Source organism: Vipera ursinii (assembly GCF_947247035.1).
Source record: "Vipera ursinii genome assembly, chromosome: 3".
Taxonomy (NCBI): Eukaryota; Metazoa; Chordata; class Lepidosauria; order Squamata; family Viperidae; genus Vipera; species Vipera ursinii.
The window spans coordinates 67,555,217-67,576,691 of NC_139516.1; the positions used below are offsets into that span (position 1 = coordinate 67,555,217).

The following is a 21,475-nucleotide window of genomic DNA, read 5'->3' on the forward strand; positions in this document are numbered from 1 at the left end:
ATCTTGATAGCATAGCTAATCTCTTTAATTTTCAAAGAGATTTCAGACCACAACTATATAGGTATAACCTGTATACCCGTATATTTGTGATCTGTTTCACAATCTGTACCTATAAAAACTCTTAGTAGATTGTACCTCCATCTTCTGATTTTTAATTACTATTATTTTTAATCACTATTATTTGTGATCTGTTTCACAATCTGTACCTAAAAACCCTTAGTAGATTGTATCTCCATCTTCTGATTTTTTTTAACTATTATTATGGGGTCAATTTTATTTATGCTGATGTTAATCCATCTGTTAATGTCTAAGACTAGAAATAGAATGTGTGTTTACATGGTTTAAGCCACATATTGAACCAAAAGCATCTCCACAAAACCTTTCTGCAGCATTATGGCATTCACCCAATGTAAACCTTGATGTAATTCTAAGTTCCTCAATTTCTTAATTCTAATTACCTATGTGAGTAACTCTGTAGAAGTTGCATTCAGCAAATTTTGCGATTAGTAAAATGGACCAGATCCAATCCACCTAGGATTACTTATTCCTAAAATAACTAATTTAGTCTACTTCACTTCTATTTTAACAATTTAAATTCTTCCTTGATTCATGCTCTTCACATTTTATGTTCCAATCGAAGGAACCCTTTAGTACTGGCCCCTCAGTGATTAGATTCCTTGTGATGAAATTGTTTCCAGATCTACTCATGAAAGTTTAATGCTGTTTTCTATTAACTAGAGAAGGATGTTCTGATCTGATGAGTTTCATCATTTAACACCAAAACATCTCTAAATACTGTAACCGTGTTCAGTTTTCTTAGCTACTGTATAAAAAAGTGTTTGTTCTTTTTTCCCTGGTTTTATTTTGGAGTTCTTTGTCCTAGATGATACATGCATATCATGATTTAATAATAGACAAATAATGAAACATTATTGGAGAACATCATCAAAGTAGCCTTTGGAGTTAACAATAACAAAAAAATTAAATATACCTGGCTAGCCTTTATATTGACATTGCCTTCTTGCAAGAGCTTCTTGACTACTTCCATTTCTTCCTTGGTCTCTGCTGATGCTAGTGGAGTGATCATTACTGCTGTATACCCAGCTTTATTTTGATAATCCACATCACAAACACCTGAAGAACAAAACAAAGATTTAGATATCAGTAATTGGAGAAGACTTTCCAAAATTGATTTATTTTTAGTGTCAAAACCTGATCCTGCCTACCTAGTTTGAACTACTTCTCCTCTACTGAGCTGCTCTTCCACTGAGTAACTCTGTTCGTAGAGAGGAAGAGGTTTCATTTCAGCTGAATGACTATTGTACCTAGAAGAAGTTCCATGGTGTTACTGCCAACAAGGTTTCCACCAACAAGAATCAACAGGATTTAAAAGAAGCAAGAACAGGACAAGTAGAAATAGGAAGTCTACATTCTTCTAAGGAGCTCCCACATGTTGTGGGGGAAATGCTTAATTAAATTAGCAGCCAAAGCAACTGGGGATAGATGCAACAAAGTATCTTTCACTAGATGCATAACTACAATGAAACCCCAAAGTTCACAAGGTTGTACCATTTGAAAATGGTCACAAGGCTTACAAAAGCAATGCATTCACATGCAGGAATATTAGATATTTAGGATACCTAATAACTACAACATGGAGTGACCTTGCTGTGGGCTAACCCAGAACCTCTACATTCTGACCTTCTAAGGAGATTCCACATGTCCTAGCACCTTCTAACAAAAACAATGTCAGTTATTGTACCCATATATTGATGCCCTTCACACCACAGAAAAGACCACAATCTGGTTTTTGTTATCTGTCTCCTTCCTTCAAAGTCAACAGGTAGCTTCACTTCTGCCTAATACACATTTCAGTATCATGTATGTACGGAGAATAATCTTTGTCCTCAGCATCTACATCTATAGAGACAAGAGCTGATAGACTATGGTTTCTCAGTTCTGTTGCACCGAATGAGAGAGAGAATTATAAAAAGAAGAAACCCTTTCGGTCTTGGCCAGCATTGGCAGCAGGACCTATAGTTGCTATGTGAGTTGTGTAGCTGTATTCCTCTCTGACCCCAATTTAGGATGCATTCTTCACTATATTATTTAGTACAAATCTATTTCCTCATTACACAAACCAAGAAGGTGTACAGATAATTGCATTAATGAAGAAAGCCTTTTCTGTTGCTTACATTTTAAGATAGTTAATTTACAAGATAGATTTTATAAACAATATTCACACGTTTATGGAAATTATCAGTCAACAAGGTCAATGTTGTCCCAAAGGTGCTTTTTCAAGAGATAGCTGGATTTTCTGAAGAAGATTCTTGGATGAGAAATGAAATGTCTTCAAAGAAAAACAAAGAAAGTCCAGTTGCCTCTTTAAAAAGCATCTTTGGGACAATACTCACATGTTTTTTCAGACCATGGGAAAATCATAATGGGAACTTCTCAAAATTTTGTTGTATTCTCTCCCTTCATCAACTTTACTCCTTTGACCTTATTTAGAATCTACCTCCAACAAACACAGAAGCATAAAAAGGCATCTTAAATGAATAGCATAATGAGGAATTATTGATTACCATTTCAACTCATCCCAGGAAGGGTAATTATTAGTCAGGATTTTTGAACACATTTGTAAAGTATTTTCAGAATATTTTTGTTGATATATAAGATCTTGATATTTTGCAAACATAAATAGGCCCCTAAGTAATAGTGACACTTTTTATCTCTGGTCAGCAGAGGTCAGTAGTATGCAAAATTATTTAGACAATTAATGCCAACTTGAACATCACCCAAGAAAATATGCCGAGATAATAAACAGAATTGCAATTTCATTCAGAATATGTTTCCATACAGTTGGATTCTGGACAAAAAATAATAAATAGGAAGTAATTGAACAAGTAAGAGTTACCTTCATTAGGCAAATATGGATTAGAGTCAGATTTAGTCCAACAGAACCAACTCACCGAAATCTTTTAGGATGTAAACTAGATTTTATCCATCATGTCAGATTGAACGTCTACATTTTCCATGTATTTCCTGTACTCTTATCAGATACTGATTGCCCTAACCATCATACATGCAATCCATCCAACCATGCTTTTTTTTCTGCTAAACTTTCAAATAACCATAGTTTCAGGGGTAGAATTCCTCAAAGAAAGAGGCAAAGTAAAAGAACAAAAGAACAGACTATAGTGAGTAAAGAGTAAAGAGTAAAGAAAAAGGTAGTTCAGAAGCAGAATACGTGCTTTTTAAAGAAATTATCCCAAGAAGCAAAGATGATAAAGACATTTGCTTGCAGTCAGTTAGAGAAGAGAAATACAGGGTGTCCTTTAAGCACTGAATCATTACTAGAACTTTAGATCATTCTTCCTTTTTTTCATAAAGACTTGAAACAATTTAGTATTTAAAGTCCATGTGTAGCTCTGAACATAATTGCCCGAGGGCAGTCTACTGGCAGAACAAAACAGCCTTGTTTGAATCTTCTGGAGCTGTTAGGAAGTTTTAGCGCAACAATTGATTTATAGACACTTATGATAATATGCCACTTTCCTAACATTTTATAGATTGTCATGCCAACTCAATAGTAACAAAGCTTCTTTCTTCTCAGTAGAAAATGCATTCATGTTTATTGGATGAGAATTTCACAAGACTTTTCTATTTGATCCAACGATCACTTCTCTTACAATCTTAAAAGCTTACAAGTAACAATTCCTAATTATGAAATATTAGTTCAATTCTTGACATAGAATATGTACTTTTGTTGCATGTACTCCTATACTCAATGTACCAAATGCCATAAAATATTTAAAAAGTTTCATTCACCTTCAGCTGCTAAACATAAGTAGGGAATATGGTTGATGCCTAAAGTACGAAACAATTTTCAACAAAATTAGATTGTGGAAGTTCAATCATATGTCTGCTTTGTCAAGTCTACTGATTCTCAGGAATACAATAAGGGAAGACTCTCATGATTATTTATTTGTTTTGTTAGGCTACTCAATCCACAAAAAAATTCTAGCATAAGTCAAGAAAGCCTAAAGTTAAAACCTGAAGTTAATACCTAAAGCTAAAACCTAAAAAATGATAGTTATATAAATGTATTAGAAATCCACACACTTGAATAATACTTACATTATATCAGTACATGTAGAACTGAAACTCTTAAGTGTTATAACAATATATTAGACTATACTTTGTTTTTTTCTCTTGATTTTTAAACTTTTTAAAGCACTTTTTAATGCATTTTTGGGTGAATGCTTGTATTTGCATTGTAACTTTCTTTGGATTTTGTTCTTTTCCCTTTTCCTTCTCTATTACTACTAAAGAAATTTTTTAAAAACTAATTTTAAAGACTGAACACCTAAAGCCTAAGGATAGAATATAATATAGTAATAAATGAGACTGGAATGACAGACAACAGAAATAGATAAAGAGCCTTTGATTTCTTCCATGTACAGTATACCATGTAGGAAAACAAACTTAGTAGAACATCCACCACAGTGATGACCAAAATGTGTCACAAAATCGTGATGCAATATATGCAGGTCCAACATTGGGAAATAAATATGAAAGGCAGGGGAGGGGTTGAGAGAACATTTGGTCATTTTTCATCATGGCAGTTTGTACCAGGCATCTATGGCACTGGATTTGGTGGTATAAATTGGAATGGAAAAGGCCAATTCTGTGGGACTTTTCAAAGGCCAGCCAATGGAAACAAAACTTAAATTAGGGAGTCTTACCTGTCTCTAAAAGAAGCTTCACAATCCAAAAGTTAGAATGCGAAACACTGTAATGTAGGGCTGTGTTGCCATTTCCATCAGCTAAATTGACAATGACACTCTGTAGGTGGGGATGAACCGCCTCAATCTCCTGGAGGTAAGCTGCAACAATTTCAGGACAAGACGATTTCCTGCTCGAGATCCGGAACCACTCCTGACAGACAGTGCTCAATACATGCCTCTAAAAAGACCAGAATCTGATTTAGATTAATGGTGTTTGTAAATTATCCAACCATGTTTGTATTTATTTATTTTTTTGACTTCCAATCCAAACCACAAGAATCTCACTTTGACCTCTTGGGAATAAATGGGTTTTTTATTTATTAGGGAAAAATCTATGGCTTTATTTAAAAGCTATGAATAATATTGTATCTGAAATAACTGGATTGCTTGCAACTTTCTACTAGAAAGTTCCTTTCATTAAATTCTGAGGGGAATATATTCAAGAGTTGTCCCTTCAATTGTATCATATAGTCAGAGTACATATTTAAGAAACTATTTCTCTATTTCAGGTTCATTAATTTTAAGTGTTTTTATACGCCACCCAGGGTCTCTCCAACAGTGAGATGGAAAGCATATAAATATAATAAATAAATAAACTATGCACGTCTAGCACGTCTTCGTGCTCTATTGTGGAAATTAAATTATTGGGAGGATTTCTCTTTTTCCCCAAAAACTTTTTATATTTTCTGAAGAGTTCTTTACACTCTCTGTTCATTTGACACCCACCTAATTCTTCTAAATGGATCATTTTCCATGCTTTCTGTTGTTTTTGTTTTCTGATGTATCCCCTAAGATTATTGGATGAAGAAGAGTAAGGGTTCATAGTGTCATTGTGTTTAGCTACATTGCTTGAATTGATGATTAATTTATGACACCTCTATCTTCAGTATTTTACCTAGCTGGATTTTTTTAAAACTAATCTGCTACCAGATAAGTAAACCAAAATATTTTAGAGTCAGTGATGTTGGGGTTAAGATGCTGGAACAGAAACGAGGAGACCAGGAATTCTAGTTATCTAGTTAGACATGTAAGTGAGTTGGTTGACTTTAAGCCAATCACTCTCTCTTGGCCCACCCTTCAACATAGAGCTGTGGTTATGGGGGAAATAGTAGGATTTAGGTGATTTTGAATTGTGCGAAATAAAGGTAGGATATCAACCTAATTAATAAATGATTTACTTATAATTTAAAAACCAGTTATATTGAAAGTTGTTGGCCTGCCTTCACTTCCTTCCTAATGCAGAAGATAACCAGAATATCTTTTCACTATTTCCTAAGACACAGACTTAATGTTACAAATAATGCTATTTACTTCTGAAATGCATACATTGCCTCAATCCATTCAGATTTTAGGCAATATCTATGTGTATATATTAAACATTACAGTTATTACAGTTTACTGGCAATTATTTCTGTTTGCACTTTGTTCAGAAGATAGACTTATTTTGGAGTCAGAATTTATTATATTTAATTAAACAACAATTGATAGGCGATGCTATTAAAAAACAACTTTTGCATCCTATAACTTTTGGGATGATTTGGGACAAACCAGATGTCATGGTAAACTTTCTACAAATAGATTACAATGACAGGTGGGGATTTTTTTTGGCTTACTATTATCGTTCTTCCTGTTAACTTCTTTGTCACTAACATAACATATAGAATGCAAGTCAACACCTAGATAATTGGCAATCACTATGGGATAGAAACAGGAGGTTAACGCTAGCCACCTCCTATAAAGAAAATCTGTACAAGATGTTTTATAGATGGCACCTTCCCCCTACAAGGCTAGCAAAAATAGGTAAAAAAATCTCACCGACGTGCTGGAAATGCAGAAGGCTTCCGGGGACTTACTATCACATGTGGTGGGAATGTTCAAAAGTGCAAAATTTTGGCAGCGAATAAAAAATTGGTTGGAAGAAACATTAATACAAAAAATTGATTTAAAACCAGAAACCTTCTTATTAGGGATTATTAATGATAAACTCAGCAAAGCATCTTTCTACTTACTATTGCATATTTTAGCCGCAGCAAGATTGGCATATGCCCAAAAATGGAAAAGAAAAGAAACCTCCACTGAAGAAGAAATAATAAATAAAATTTTATCCTGCGTCAAAATAGACAGGTTAACTCTAGAGATTAAAAATAAAACTGAAACAGAGTATTATGAAATTTGGCAAAAATTGTACAATTGGTAAGGAGGATCGCTGAGATGACTATTGATTGATTAGTTGATAACCTAAGAACTTCTTATTAGCACCTATAACAGGACACAACTGAAAGATATGTAAATATAACGTTGACGACTGGAAGACAGTTTACCAAAAAATTTACAGATCTTATGTATACAGTTTGTTATACCCTGTCCTGTCATAGAATGTATTTTAAGCTTCTGTTTTACTTTCTGTAACATAAGGTAATACTAATAGCAGTGTTGTAGCCAGGGAAGTTGAATCATGTCCACTTTTGTTTTTAAATGTACATTTAATAAAATTTTCTAATTAAAAAAAAAGAATGCAGGTCAACAATTTGGGAATAGATTTAGTAGTATAAAAATTTTGGGAGGGCCTGTTCTGCAAGGGGTGGGAACTAATTTTGTAATAATATTAATCAGTACTCAGCTAGATGGGATAATATGTGTATATGTGTATAATGATTAAACATACATTGTCATATAATAAAAGATATAATGCAATGTAAGTTTTAAAAGGCTCCATGTCCTGTGTTTTCCTATTGTGTTCATACCACAAATTTCAGCATTTCTGAACATTTCAGGGCTCATGCTAGCTAAAAAATTCTGTGGCGTGCAGCTTAACTTTTCCTGAAAGAAACCAAGCACACATTGTACACATAAGGAATTGTAGTCCAAATCTGGATCTTAGCTACACATTATCCAATAAAGAAAAACAAAAGACATTGATCCCCCCCCCCTCTCTCTCTCTCTCTCTCTCTCTCTCTCCTTATCTCACGTTGCAATCTCCTGCAGCCTCATTTTCTTTGTAGCTAAGAAAAGGTTGGGGGTCAACATGTTCTAATGTGAGATTTGCAATGCATTTTTTAACAAAAGAACTTAATTGTTGTCACTCACAAGGATAACATGGAGTTCATATATTTATGAATGTGTTATTTGCACTTACACTTAACTTAGTCATTAAATTCTACCCAAAAATGCAATGTGGTTTTTGAGAAGAGGAAGTTCAAAATTCCTATGGCTATTAACACTTAGTGCTCCTATATAAAATTAAATGTAAATTATAAGATTTTAAAGAAAGATAAAAAGAAACACATGATTAAAATGCAAGTGAGAGGAAAAAATAGGAATACCAGGAATTTGTCCTTTGTGGTCCTTATTTCTGACATGTTTTTGCTTAAGATCTGGCACCCTTTGAGAAAATCTCCTGAAGGTCTAAATCTGAAAATGAAAAACATAATTATCTGTGTTTACCTAAGATATATATAAGGAATGGTGATTGGGAATTGGAAAAAGTATATAGCTATGTTAATGGACAAGGGGACCTTATTATGAATCTCTCAAGCCCTAAGTAACTTTTCTTTTTATTCCTTTACTACCAATGCTACTTTTATTATTAAGGCCCTTCTTTGTACACAAAAGTCTCCTAATGTATTGGAAAAGTTCAAAGCAGAAAGTCGAAACAGCAGTTAGGGCTACAGCAAGAATTTAAATCTTCCCTACCATAAGTATGTTAACAATACTGGCCACAATCCAATGGAGTGAAGCATGCTAGATTCAAATTTTCCTTAGATTATATTCATCATTTTCATACACACAACACCCTCCCTAGTTAGGAGCAGGGCTCCAGTTTATCATGGGTTTCCTTGAGAGAAAGTTTTTTCACAAGAATTATATAACTGCTGGTAAGTTACTGCATACATGAAGGTGGCATTGTCTACAGAATGGCTCAAGGCTTTGATAGAGCAGAGGTGTCCCAAAGGCTAAACATTAAATTCTCTCATCTGATTTTTTTTTCTATTAGAGTGCAAAGTGCCTTTTTTTTCTCAGCATCACTATTCCAAAGTTAATTCTGCTAATTTAAACAGATGCTTATAAATATATTGCTAGCTTTGTAATTAAATATAAGGACTTAAATATACTTTTTACATGAAACCCAAGATCTGCTCAAACAATACAGGTAGTCCTCCACTTACAACCACAATGGAGCCCTAAATTTCTGTTAATAAGTGAAACAGTTGTTAAGTGAGTTTTGACACATTTTACTACCTTTCTTGCCAAAGTTGTTAAGTGAATTGAGGCAGTTGTTAAATTAGTAACACGGTTATTAATTGAATCTGGCTCCCCCATTGACTTTGCTTGTCAGAAGGTCGCAAAAGGTGATCACATGATCCCGGGACGTTGCAACCGCCATAAATATGAACCAGTTGCCAAGCGTCCAAATTTTGATCATGTGACCATGGGGATGCTGCAACAGTTGTAAGTGTGAAAAACAGTCATAAGTCATTTTTTTTCCAGTGCAGTTGCAACTTTGAACAGTTACTAAATGAATGTTGATAAGTCAAGGACTACCTGTATCAATAAATATCATCCCTGTTCTAACTTTTTGTTATATGAACACATATTATTTTTCTCACTATATATTTCACCTGCAGATAATGTTATGAAACACAAATTGTTGCGGACTGGTTGCTTGAAGTTAAACACAAAAGCTGTAATTACCGCTCAGCTTTTTCTTGCATTGTTGATTGTGTGGTTTCCTCTAGTTTTTCTGGATCACGGTCCTTCTTTGCACTTTGAGGAATGGCAGATGTTGATTGTTCACCTTCTTTGACATCTTCCCTCCAACTTTGCTCTTCATTCCCATGTTTTCTGTCCATCTCATTATCTGAATCACCTTCAAAGGAGTTTTCTTCACAGCTAGAATCTTCACTGGATGTGGTTTCATAACTGAACATGGACACCAGACATGACTTAAGTTTCTCTTTTGACAAGCAAATTGAGTAGTCAGTCCCAAATGTCTAACTCTAAAATTCATTCTATGCAAGACATTGTGGATTTAGGAGGCAAAGAAGTTGATACGTATGTTCTTTGACTTATTCTTGGTCAATTTTTATATTGCTCATAGTAATAAAATATATATCTGAAATTAGCATAACTTGGAACTCAGAGCTGACTTGAAAAATATTTTTTATTGTAAAGCAGCCAGAGTCACTTAAGCTAATATGGAGAAAGAGAGAGAGAGATACTGTAGATGATAGATACATGATAGATTGATAGATTGATAGATAGATAGATAGATAGATAGATAGATAGATAGATAGATAGATAGATAGATAGATATAGACAATAGATAGAAAAAATCCTCTTGTAAGAATTATAGTAACTTTTTAACTAGAGCTTGTTCTGAATAGTTTGCAGTACTATTCATGCAGAAGTATTAGGTGGCTGAGTTTATACGCTGTATGATTTATTTATTCACAGTTGTTCAGTAAGTCACAATTGCCAGGATTCACACAAATTGCTAAGCCAATAAGATTAAAAATCTGAGGGGCTGAGTTCATGCAACATTCTGAACAAAAAGAAATCATATTTTGGCTTAGAGTAGTGTGTGCAATCAAGTATTTACTCAGCCTAAGTTGAATGGCAGTTAATTCCAAGGAAATGAGCACAAAAGTGGAGCTACCATGATTATTGACAGAATAAATTAATTCCCAGAAACACAGTCTGTCTATTGACTGCTAATGCCAAAAAGGAGGGGGGGGGAGAAGCGGCTGTTTTACCTGGAAATACACATGACAGACATCTGTCTCATTGTTATTTATTGCTGATGTCAAAGCAACACTGCCATTTTACCTTGAATAAAAATTCACTCTGTTAATCTATGCATTTCTGACATTCCTTTTTACTGCTTCCATGTAACAATAAATAGAAGAGGTGTTTGGCGCATATATTTGAATAACGCATAATTTTGCTTGGGGGGGGGAATGAGTATTCTAGGCCACAAAAAGGTCAACCAGATACATTCAGATAACTCAAACAGGGAAGGGGGAGGTTTCCCAGTTTCTCTGTAACAGCCTGACATTCAAGGCATGTTGCATCTAGCAGATAGTGATCAAGACAAGCAGCCACTGGTAGTCATTTGTGCATTTTTTAAAGCAAAACCACCTCTGTGTCAGAGCACTTTAAAGTCATTAGCCCTTGTATGACTATGCTCTTTATTGATTATGTTCTTCAGGTTTTTTTATTATTTTAATTCCATTTATATCCCGCCCTTCTCCGAAGACTCAGGGCGGCTTACAAGCTTAGCAGTTCCTGGAACTGAATCAAGGAGATGGATGCAATGGATGGAAACTAATCAAGGAGACAAGCAACGTAGAACTAAGAAGAATTTTCCTGACAATTAGAACAATTAATCTGGCTTGCCTCCACAAATTGTGGGTGCTTCAACACTAGAAGTTTTTAAAAAGAGATTGGACAACTATTTGTCTGAAATGGTATAGGGTTTCCTGCCTGAGCAAAGGGTTGGACTAGAAGACCTCCAAGGTCCCATCCAACTCTGTTATTCTATTTTATTCTATTCCTGCATCAGTAAGTTACTTTTTAAAAACGGTTCTCTACAACAGGCTGTTCCTGAAAGTCTGCAAAATGTGGTCAAAGTAAATGTAAGGGAAATGGTTCTGAATTTGCAAATTAATTGTTATTAGCAGAATTGTCTTGACAATACTTGTTTTAAATTGTAAGGAGTTGCATTAAAAGGTTTTAGTGTGAGGAGAACCTTACAGTAAACCATGGAATTAGCTTGTATTTATTGCTTCATGAAGAAATCAATGTTTGCTTGAACTTCTTTTTGTATGTTTGATGATGCTATGACTAGAAAAATTCATATGGCTAAAACTCGATATGGAGGTACATTTAAAAATGAGAATAATGAAAGAAAAATTAAATTTCTCCCAATGCCATAATTAATTGGTTGCAGTATGGCACCTAAAACATCAATTTAGGTACAGAAGTAATCATAATGTTATGACCAATGATTAAGAGTACTGTGTACTTTCAAATTTTTGAACCACAAAATTTCATTCCCATCGGATCTGTTGAGTAGGCTCATCTGAATTAGGTGACTAACTTACCTGAGTGTGAACTTAAGCAATAATTCTGTAGTTTACTGAATCATACCTATGTTTGTATACACCTAATTCTACTAAAATAATCTGAAACATTTCCACAAATACGACAAAAATGATATTTTTGATTTCCATGTATGAGCCCACTTGTTAATGAAGAAGTAATTTTAACTATTTAATGAGTGATATTAAATGGAACCAGATTGAGATTATTCTGCAAAGACTTTCCCCAAAAGTTTAAAAAAAATGCTATTGTGGTTCACAATAAACCATGCCTTAGTTATTTAATGCCTTGGCACACATTCCTGGATTGCTCCAACCCTACATCATTACTCTAGTAAAAGCACAAGGAAGAGATTTGTATCAACAATTATATCCAGATTCAGGAAGAATTTGATTAGTATTTAGTAAACAGCCCAAGACATTCATTTAAAGATTGCTTTTTCGGTATGTCAAGGCACAATAACTGTCTATTTCTTCCTAGTCATTATGAAGGAGGAGTGGGGGGGGGAAATAGGATGACTCACTGCAGCCAACTCATCACTTTCAATTGGCCGTGGGACAACTTGCCATGACACAATTCCACACAGGATAACTGAATACAATAAATGTTATCCTCTATTGCTTCTTTGACATTATTTCCATTGACAAAAATGGAAATAATATCAAAGAAATAGTGGCGGATAACATTTATCGCATTGAATTATCCTGCGTGGAACTGTCCCACAATGAGTTGTCCTTTGGCAAGTTCGCCATGGTGAGATGTCTAGAGCAAGTTGTCCTAGATGCAGAGGAGGAGCAACACCCAATCCAAAAAAACCAGGCTATTATCTAGTGCAGAAATGAGTCTGTTTCCTCTGCTCAAATGAAGTCTTGGAATAATCTGCTAGAGGCAGGGACTCATGGCAAAGGAAGAGGGGCACAAACAGGAGTGAGCAATCTTTGGGATGGGGACAATACTGCATTAATATTTGGGGAAGCAAGACTTCATTGACTAGAGACTGCAATTTGGGGTGCTACATGCAGCCTAGGATCTCCAGGGGTCCATTAGTATTGTGCTGTATATGTCTACATTAGTTGTTGGTTTAGGAGATTAGATCTACCCTTCAGATACTTTTTCTTCCTCTTGATGTTTGTCTTTGCCTAACTTTCTTGTTTCCAGCAGTGATTGTTTTGCTTCTTGGAAGGAAAAGGAAAGCATTACTGTAATCCTGATTACACTGATACAGAAATAAATGGCCATTTGCCCCTACGTAGCCACATATAAACTCCTTCAACCATTGCCAAGTGTAGAAATCCAAAGAGGAAGAAGTTTAAACTGAAGGCTAAATATAATAACAGTGTGGCACAAGATATGTGAGACAATATAAAGTAAGTAATGCATAATGTAGACAATAAAGTAACAATAATAGTGTGGTGTACAGGTTATGACTTCTCATCCAGAAGCTGTTCAAACCTGTGATGGCGCTGAACAAGAGGGACTTATGAGCAATCCTCAGAGTTTTCCTGTAGTCAGTTACGATATCTGTGATTACAATTTCTGATGTTCCTTGCCGACTTCCCACAAGCAAAGTCGATCGGGAAGCCAACAGGAAATCAGAAGTTGCAGTCATGTGAGATCCACGCTTAACAACCTGTGCAGTCCTTGCTTAACTATGGCAATCAGGATTGCTGGAATTGTCAGGGTTTCATGATGTGATCATGTGACGCTGCATTTTACAACCCCATCACTTAGCCGGTCCCAATTGTCATCATAACCTGAAAGCTACCTGTATTGAGGCTTACTGCATAGTCTATTACTCATTCATTCATTCATTGGAAAGAGTATCATTTCTTTTCTGAAGCATGGGCTCAGCTTCTCCTTGATCTCTAAGCAAGGAATCACATTAGGCTTGAAGCAGGAAGATACGAGTTCTATTAATTACATTCTCTTTATTGCTTCTTGGCAATTTTTGACAGCGATCTAATCCACAGTAGAGTGTAAGAGGAATAAATGAAGTTACATGTAATCAGACATGTCCGTATCATTTTGGGTACACATGCAATGAAGCATTATAAATGAAAAGGCAATCTTGTCCCTTCCACTGATGCTTACCCACCATTTACCCCAACAAACTGAAGGTTCTTTTTGGTGCCATTACTTCCTTCGTGGAAACCAGCTTCTTTCTTTTTCATAATAGATTTCAGACTTGTGCTCGGAGAGATTTCTGATGGAAATAAGTTTTAAAACAATTATATAAAAAATGTTATCATCACCGCTCTTTCTTAATATTACCATATATGTTGCAAATGTTGAGTTCTACTGCCATTTTTTCCCCCATGCCAGATGTTCACGATGGACATTCCTAGGTGGGTCAGGACTTCACGCAGCCATCATGCATTCTTCCCAACATACAGGAACTCTCAAGCTAACATAGAAGATGCGGTAGAAAAATCTTCCATGTTGTTCTCTACAGTGAGTCATACAAACACATTATGGCAGCTGAAGTCTTTTACAAAGAATTGTGACAACATAAGAACAAGAATTGAGGATACTGTGAGCAACCAAGAAATAAACACAGGGGTCACTAAACAAATCACTCCAGAGGTACAAATAACCAGGTTCAAATTGTCTTACTTTGGACACATTAGGGGAAGACGTAGCTCTCTGAAGAAGGCTGTATTGCTGGGAAGGTGGGATGAAAGAGGAGGACAACTAGTAGCAAGGTGGGTGGGCTCTGTTAAATTGGTGATGATTTGGGCAACTGGAATCCCTGAAAGACCATAGTGTAAGGACAGATTATTATGGAGAAAATCTACCTGTGTCATTGCTAAGAGACAGCACTAATTTGAAGCATCATGTTCAGATGGAAGATGCTATGAGTGACAACAGACATTATTCCCCTTTTCCCCCATTGCCCTGAATTGACTCACTGATGGTTTGACTCATTTCTCAAGCTAACTTTTAATTGTCATCTTTCCAATTGGGCTGAGAAAGAGCTGTAAGTGAATAGGAAAAGAACTGAATCAAACAACAACAGTTCTCACCATACAGCATTTCTCTGAAAGGCAACAAGGAAGCATACGGGAGTGGTATTAGGCAGCAGTGAGATATTAGACATCCAGCTATCTACACAAAGTAGTCCAGTCTAGACTCCAGTCTGTTGCCTTTGGACATAGTGAAGGATGTTGTCCCATGATCAGTCTAAGGTGCCTCGAGAAGGTATCATATTGTCTATCAATACCACCAAGTGCATTTCTTGAGCTACACCTACTCCAGATGACAAATTGCCAACTGCAGAACCAGGGCAACTAATCTGAGATATTCTAGATAATGTTTGTTTGTTTGTTTGTTTGTTTGTTTGCTTGCTTGCTTGCTTGCTTACTTACTTACTTGTATCCCATCTTTATTATTTTTACAAACAATCCAACACATCTTCTTTCTCCTATTTTCCCTACAAAAACAACAATCCTGTGAGGTGGGTTAGGCTGCGAGAGAGTGACTGGCCCAAGGTCACCCATCTGGCTTTCTTGACTAAGGCAGGACTTGAACTCATGGTATCTCACTTTCTAGCCTGGTGCCTTAACCAACAGACCAAACTGGCTCTTATCCACAATGAAAAAGACTACCAGAGTTCACATTTAGTATAAAATGCTAATAACCATATCTTTTGCTACAAGACACTCTTTGGTTGTTTGTAACAAGCAGTTGGATTGTATTTTCTGGACATTTCTACTCGGAAAAACTGTAAGAGCTACATGGGGTTACCTATGTTAGCCCAATCTGGGCCAAAATAAAACTAATGACTATGGCAGTACATAACATTTGGAAGGAATTAATTGGCTTATCTCCACAATAGAGCACTAGGTCTCAGTATGAAAAATTGGTTACTGGTTCTTCTTGCCAAAGGATTATTGAATTGAGCTAATTAATTGTGACTTTAAATTATGAGCACAATTAAGACTCTTTCTTTTCAAATGTATCTACGTGGTTTTAAGTTCCGAAATTTAAAACTTTATACTCAAATTACAAACTTAGTGCATAGTTTTCTTTCAGCATTAATTGCCTTAGGATTTTCCTCTTAAACACAAAAATAGATAGTTGTGTGGTTTAACATCTTCAGACAAATGCAAGCAATCTGGTGTTGCCCAGGTATTTCGGATTTTCACTCTTATCAGCCAAAGTTGATAAGAGTTAAAATCCAAAATATCTGGGCGATGCCAGATTGGTGGAAAAGATCGTTAGAGGACAACAAATTGCCTAACTCTTCATCACACTGAAAATCTTCAAATGGGTCACATTCTGAACTCCGTAGGTGGCCTATACATTCCAGAAGATCTTTCTGAATTTGCTAAAATGTCTTGCTGTATATCATATCATGTGCTATGATTGATTATACATGGGGATGACAATATACTTGGTAGTATCACCAAGTATGCACCATTTGCCAGGGTTCTAGAATCACTTTAGACGGCCTAAAATGTTGGGAACTTATTTTAATGTTCCAACCTAATGTTCAGCTAGCATGCTCAATCCCCCTATCCAGACCAGAGCAAGCACATACCACTCAATTCGGGTAGGAAAAAAAATACATGGCTTGATGTTTATTTATTAAACATCAGCACACACCAAAACAGTTAATTGGCAAAAGCAAGGCAAAAGCAGAAAATGCAGGGAGACAAAACAGAAAAACAGGCATGAATTTACCTATATCTCTACACAATATAAAGGCACAAAGTTTTCCAGAACCACTGGAAACTATATTATGAATAAATAGCATGGTGGTAGCCTTTCTTTTATACCATGTTTAAGCCTTTTATGTGTAAAAGGGCAGAAGTGAGATTGAAAGGAGACCAAGTGATCCCTCCTCAATTCTGCACCATTCATGAAAGAACTGATTGAATAGGGATGATGTGTCCAACATAAAAATCCCTTCCCTATTTCCCACAGTTTTTCTATCTGTATTCTCAGAGATCTATTCATTGTGGAGGGGAGGTCTGTCAGAATTCCACAGTACCTGAGCTGATTCAGTCCTTACTGGAAAATTGAAGGAGTTTTCCCTTCCTTTTAGGATTTTGTCCCTTCATTGTTTTCCTGACTTAAAAACCCTTGGGACTACCAAGTCTGTTTAATATCTTCCTTTTGGGCATTTTAGGCACAAAAGCAAAGACATTCACCTTTTTAATGTCAAACTGAACTACGACATTTGACAGGAAATTTTAAGAGACAGAATGGAATACTATGAGAATTAACTTTCAATAGGCCTGGAAAAGGACATCCTATACTGCGTAAATTACGAGAACAAAAATTTGTGAAATGGGACAGGAATAAGGCCTTTTCTCTGTCTTGTTGTTCATTAAGATGTACGGCTGAGGATCTGTACAAGGCTTCTGAAAATGCCAAAGTCTGTTATTTGTCAGCCACATTCAGCTCTCTAGGTCACATTGTCACCAGCTGAGACAGCAAACTAGAAAGCCCAGATCATTCAGAGATAGCATGGCAAAAATTAGAATGTTGATAACGCATGAAAGAAAAGGAAGACTATTTGGTTGCTTTTCTATTATCACAAGAGATTTAAAACTAGAATCTGAGAGTGACTTTGCTGCTGCTGTTTTACGTGTGACAAACCTTACATTCAGACTTTAAACTGTCAGGATCAAGATCGCTTGACAGCTTTGGCACAATAGTAGGCATTGGGGCAAAGCAAGTATTTTGCTACCTAAGGCAAAGCACAAAATGGAGCTCCCTCTCTATTCTACATAAAGAGGCTTCTTAGATGGCAGCTCAGTCCAGCAACACTGAGGAGGCCAAAATCTGGAGTCAAGGACAAGTTACATGACATTCAAAGCTTTGACAGAGATAAGTAGCCATGGTGCTCAAGAGCCAATGTTCCCAAACATCTGTTGACCGTTCTAGTATGCTTATGGCAGAATCACTTTTGTCCTACAGGTATTCCTCAACTTACAACCATTTGTTTAGTGACTGTTCAAAGCCACAGTGGCACTGATGAAGTGACTGATGTAACCCTAACCCTAACCATTTTTCACATTTACAACCGTTGCAGCATAGACACACCTCGGTTATGTGATGAAAAATCAGACACTTGGCAACTGGCACGGGTTTATGATAGTTGCAGTGTCCTGGGGTCGTGCAATCACCTTTTGTGACCTTCTGACAAGTGAAGTGAATGGGGAAGCCAGATTTACTTAACTTAAAAACTACAGTGTTTCACTTAACAGTTGTGGTCAGAAAGGTTGTAAAATGGGGCAAAACTCACTTAACAACTATGTTGCTTGGCAGTGGACATTTTGAGCTCAGTTGTCACCGTAAGTCAAAGACTATTTGCATTGACCTACTTTTATCATGATGTATGCCTGTTTATATGCAGAGGGAATTTGAGAATCTTGAACTCAATAAGTGAAAGGGATGATTTCCCAGATTGCTACCAACTCAAGATCAGGATTATTGACTTATTAAGCCCTACATGCACTACAATGAGCATTCCAATTAGTATAGGTTTCTTGTTCTACTTGAAAAACATTTAATATTCCAGAGTTTCTACACCTAAGCTTTTTTCATAAGTTTTGCTTGTTTTTCCACCATTTGCCTCATGCTAGTTTTTTTTATAAATATGTACAAATAAATCCTCCTTCATAAGTCGTAGTGTATTTTTAAATATTAACTTAGTGGGAGCCCGGGATTTTAGTACATAACTTCTTTGAGATTTTTCCAGACAACCACAAAGAAGGTATGGATAGTACATTAAGCTATGCTTCATTTAAAAAAAAACAACCACCAGGGAATGTCCTATAAATATCTGAGTTTTACCTTTTTATTTTGGGGAAAAAAGCAATTGTGTCTACTTTATTTGTTTCTCAAGTGGTGCTACCCCTGAATAGTATCAGTGTAAGATAATGAAAGACGGGCTTTGTCTAAACTATTTACCCAACTGTTGATACTGTGTGTTGGAATTCTCTTCGTCTGTTGGTGTCTGTGCTGAGTAGGCAGAAAGCAGCAAATTCAGAGAATTAACAAGTTGATTCTGGATCGAACTGAGCTTTGAGGCAGGATGCTTTATTGCACTGGCTAGCTCGGGATACCCATGTTCGAGGCACAGCCACTGCTCTTGTAAGAGATCCTGGATTTTTTTAATATATTGGCCCACAATGGGATCTGCAGGTGACTCCTTTGCTTCTTGATGATTCTGTTCTTCCTGATCTCGCTGTGCATCTTCTTGAAAAATGATTTGCATTCCTTTGGATTTTATGTCAGCTGTCTTGGGACCAGAACAATTTTCTTCACCGGGAACCAACAGCTGAGCGGTCAAAGGGTTTCTTTCTGTCTTGCTGTTTTCATTATCAACGTGTAGCTCATTATAGCTTGGTTCCACAATGGAGCAATCACTGTCCTGAGTGATTCTTTCTCCTTCCTTGTTGCACTGAAAAATAGGTTTATCTCTTCCTCCATCATCAGCAGAAACATTTGATATCTCAGCACAGAGTAACTCCTTACATATTTCCACATTTTTATCATCACCCCCATAAGTATCACCTCCTAGAAGTTCCACAGGCTCTGTGACGCTTACAGCAATTTCATGTGTTACCTTTTCATGTACATGTTCAGTATTCACAGCAACATCAAGGTATTGGGGGGCCTTTCTGGCCTGCACACCTGGCTTAATTTCTTTGATGTTCTCCCCACAGAGTTTCTCTTCCAGCTGTGCTTTAGAACTTGCTAGCAATTCAATGCTTCTCTCTTTTGCTTTCATTTCTTGATCCTGTTGCTTCAAAACCACCCGGATCTGCTCAAGTTCTTCTGTTTTGTTATTCAGCTGCTTCTCCAGAATTGCAATGTGCTGCTGTAACGCTCTTATATTGCTGGGAGCTGTGAGAAGGAAGGGCTCAAGTTCTGTACTTTTTTCCATTTCTCTGTTACTGAGACTTGTGACTTCATCCTCTTCCTCTGCTTCTTCTGTAACAGTCTCACATATGTTAAGTTCTATTTCTTCCTGGGATTGTTTTATAGACATGTTTTCTGAGGTACCAGTAGGCGCCAATCTACTCTGAACTGATGAGGGACAGACATTCACCTGTGTCGCATGGCATTCTTCTCCACTCTCAACCACCTCAAGGGATTTCTGAGAAATTAGGGGTTGGCTTGGCTGTGGATCAGTGAGTTGTGTTATTTCCTTAGGAAGCTCTGTTTGTTGTTGAACTTCTCTCCTTAGTCCTGGACATTGATCAGAATCCTGGATGTCTTTATTGGTTGGCTCTTTCATATCTATTAGATTTTCATGAGGGGATAATGAAGATCTTTTGGAACTCTTTAACTCAGATGGTTTTTTTGCAGGGCTAAAATCAAGCTCTAAACCATTTCCATTGGAAGACTGAAGAAATCCTGAAGGGAGAAAAGCTGCTTGATGAGTTTCTTCTTCTAAATTTGGAATTGGTGGAAGTTTGGCAGGCATACTGGATGCCCTTAGAAGCTGAGGCCTTCCTTTACAATTGGCAGTCTCCTCTTCAAGGGGAAGAGGAACTTGTTTGACAGTCTCTATTAGCAGGGCTTTCTTTCTGTAGCTCGGTTCTTGGGGAAGAGGTGAACATAAAGACATGTCAGTGGGTGTGACTAGGGACCTGCTCTCCTCTACATCCAAAGAGGTCTTTCTCTGTGTAAGGAAACTCTTGTTTAAGGAGGATGAATAGACTTTGGATCCATTTTCTGGAAGGCTAAAGTTCCGAGGCAGGGTGCTAAATTTGGGGTGCTTTGTTTTCCGGCGGACTGGAATTCTCTTGATAGTATTTCCCTTTTCAATGTCATCGACATACTTCAGGAAGTCAAGATCTAAATGGAAGCCATAAGGGGTTTCAACAGAATAGGGACTTTGGGGTGGATCTTTATCCTCTGCTTTTGATGCCCAGTTGTCTGCTAACGTGGAAAAAATAGAAACAAAAAAATAAAAGCTTTAATTTACAAGAAATAATACTGCAATCTAGAAATGTTCACTCTTCCTGATGCATATAAATAGTTGAAGGCAAACCTAAATATTTAGGAACAACATTTAGGACAGTTTCTTCTCTTTTTAGATTAATTGTTCAGAGAACTCTACACATGTGTACTAAAATACTGCATAGCTGTTGGCTTGAAAATGGAACAACAATCTTATAAAGCTCTCCTTGTTACTTCTGATTAGACATAAATAACTTTTATACCGAAGCAGCCCTTACATTTATCATGCATCATTCTTATTCCAAGGATTTCACTGTATAAATTACATGAGGATCAAATTCTAAGGAAATAATAGAGTATGCATTGGTCTTCGCTAAGTAACATTTGCACACAGAATATTAATAATAGACTGATTAAGGCTAATCTTTTTGAGTATCAGGTTTCATCCCAAGGAAGTTTAAAATGTTGTTCTTAATTCCTTGGAGGAAAGGCAGGAAATAGAAAAAAGAAAACTAAATACCAGACAAGAAGAGTTAGATATGTTAAGTTTAAGTCATCCTATTGGTTTTCCTAAATCCTGCCTGCCTCTAGGTTGCAGCAACACAGACGTATTCCAGCACTGACGAAAATCAGCCTGTATTAGTATGCATAACTTTTTATTC

At 36.4% G+C, this 21,475-nt stretch overlaps 1 protein-coding gene across 2 annotated transcripts in view; it reads right to left on the bottom strand.

Moving 5' to 3' along the window:
* Window positions 1–21,475, bottom strand: part of KANK4 (KN motif and ankyrin repeat domains 4) — a 67,099-nt gene that overhangs the window by 8,540 nt on the left and 37,084 nt on the right. The window contains exons 3-8 of one of the 2 annotated variants that reach the window (XM_083359903.1): window positions 18,813–20,789; window positions 13,983–14,094; window positions 9,483–9,710; window positions 8,114–8,201; window positions 4,749–4,968; window positions 992–1,134 (exon numbers count right to left, since the gene is read on the bottom strand). In XM_083359903.1, coding sequence (XP_083216029.1) covers window positions 992–1,134; window positions 4,749–4,968; window positions 8,114–8,201; window positions 9,483–9,710; window positions 13,983–14,094; window positions 18,813–20,789 — 2,768 coding nt within the window. Of the gene's footprint in view, window positions 1–991; window positions 1,135–4,748; window positions 4,969–8,113; window positions 8,202–9,482; window positions 9,711–13,982; window positions 14,095–18,812; window positions 20,793–21,475 lie in introns of both variants that reach the window. The other variant, XM_083359902.1, reaches the window with a different exon arrangement.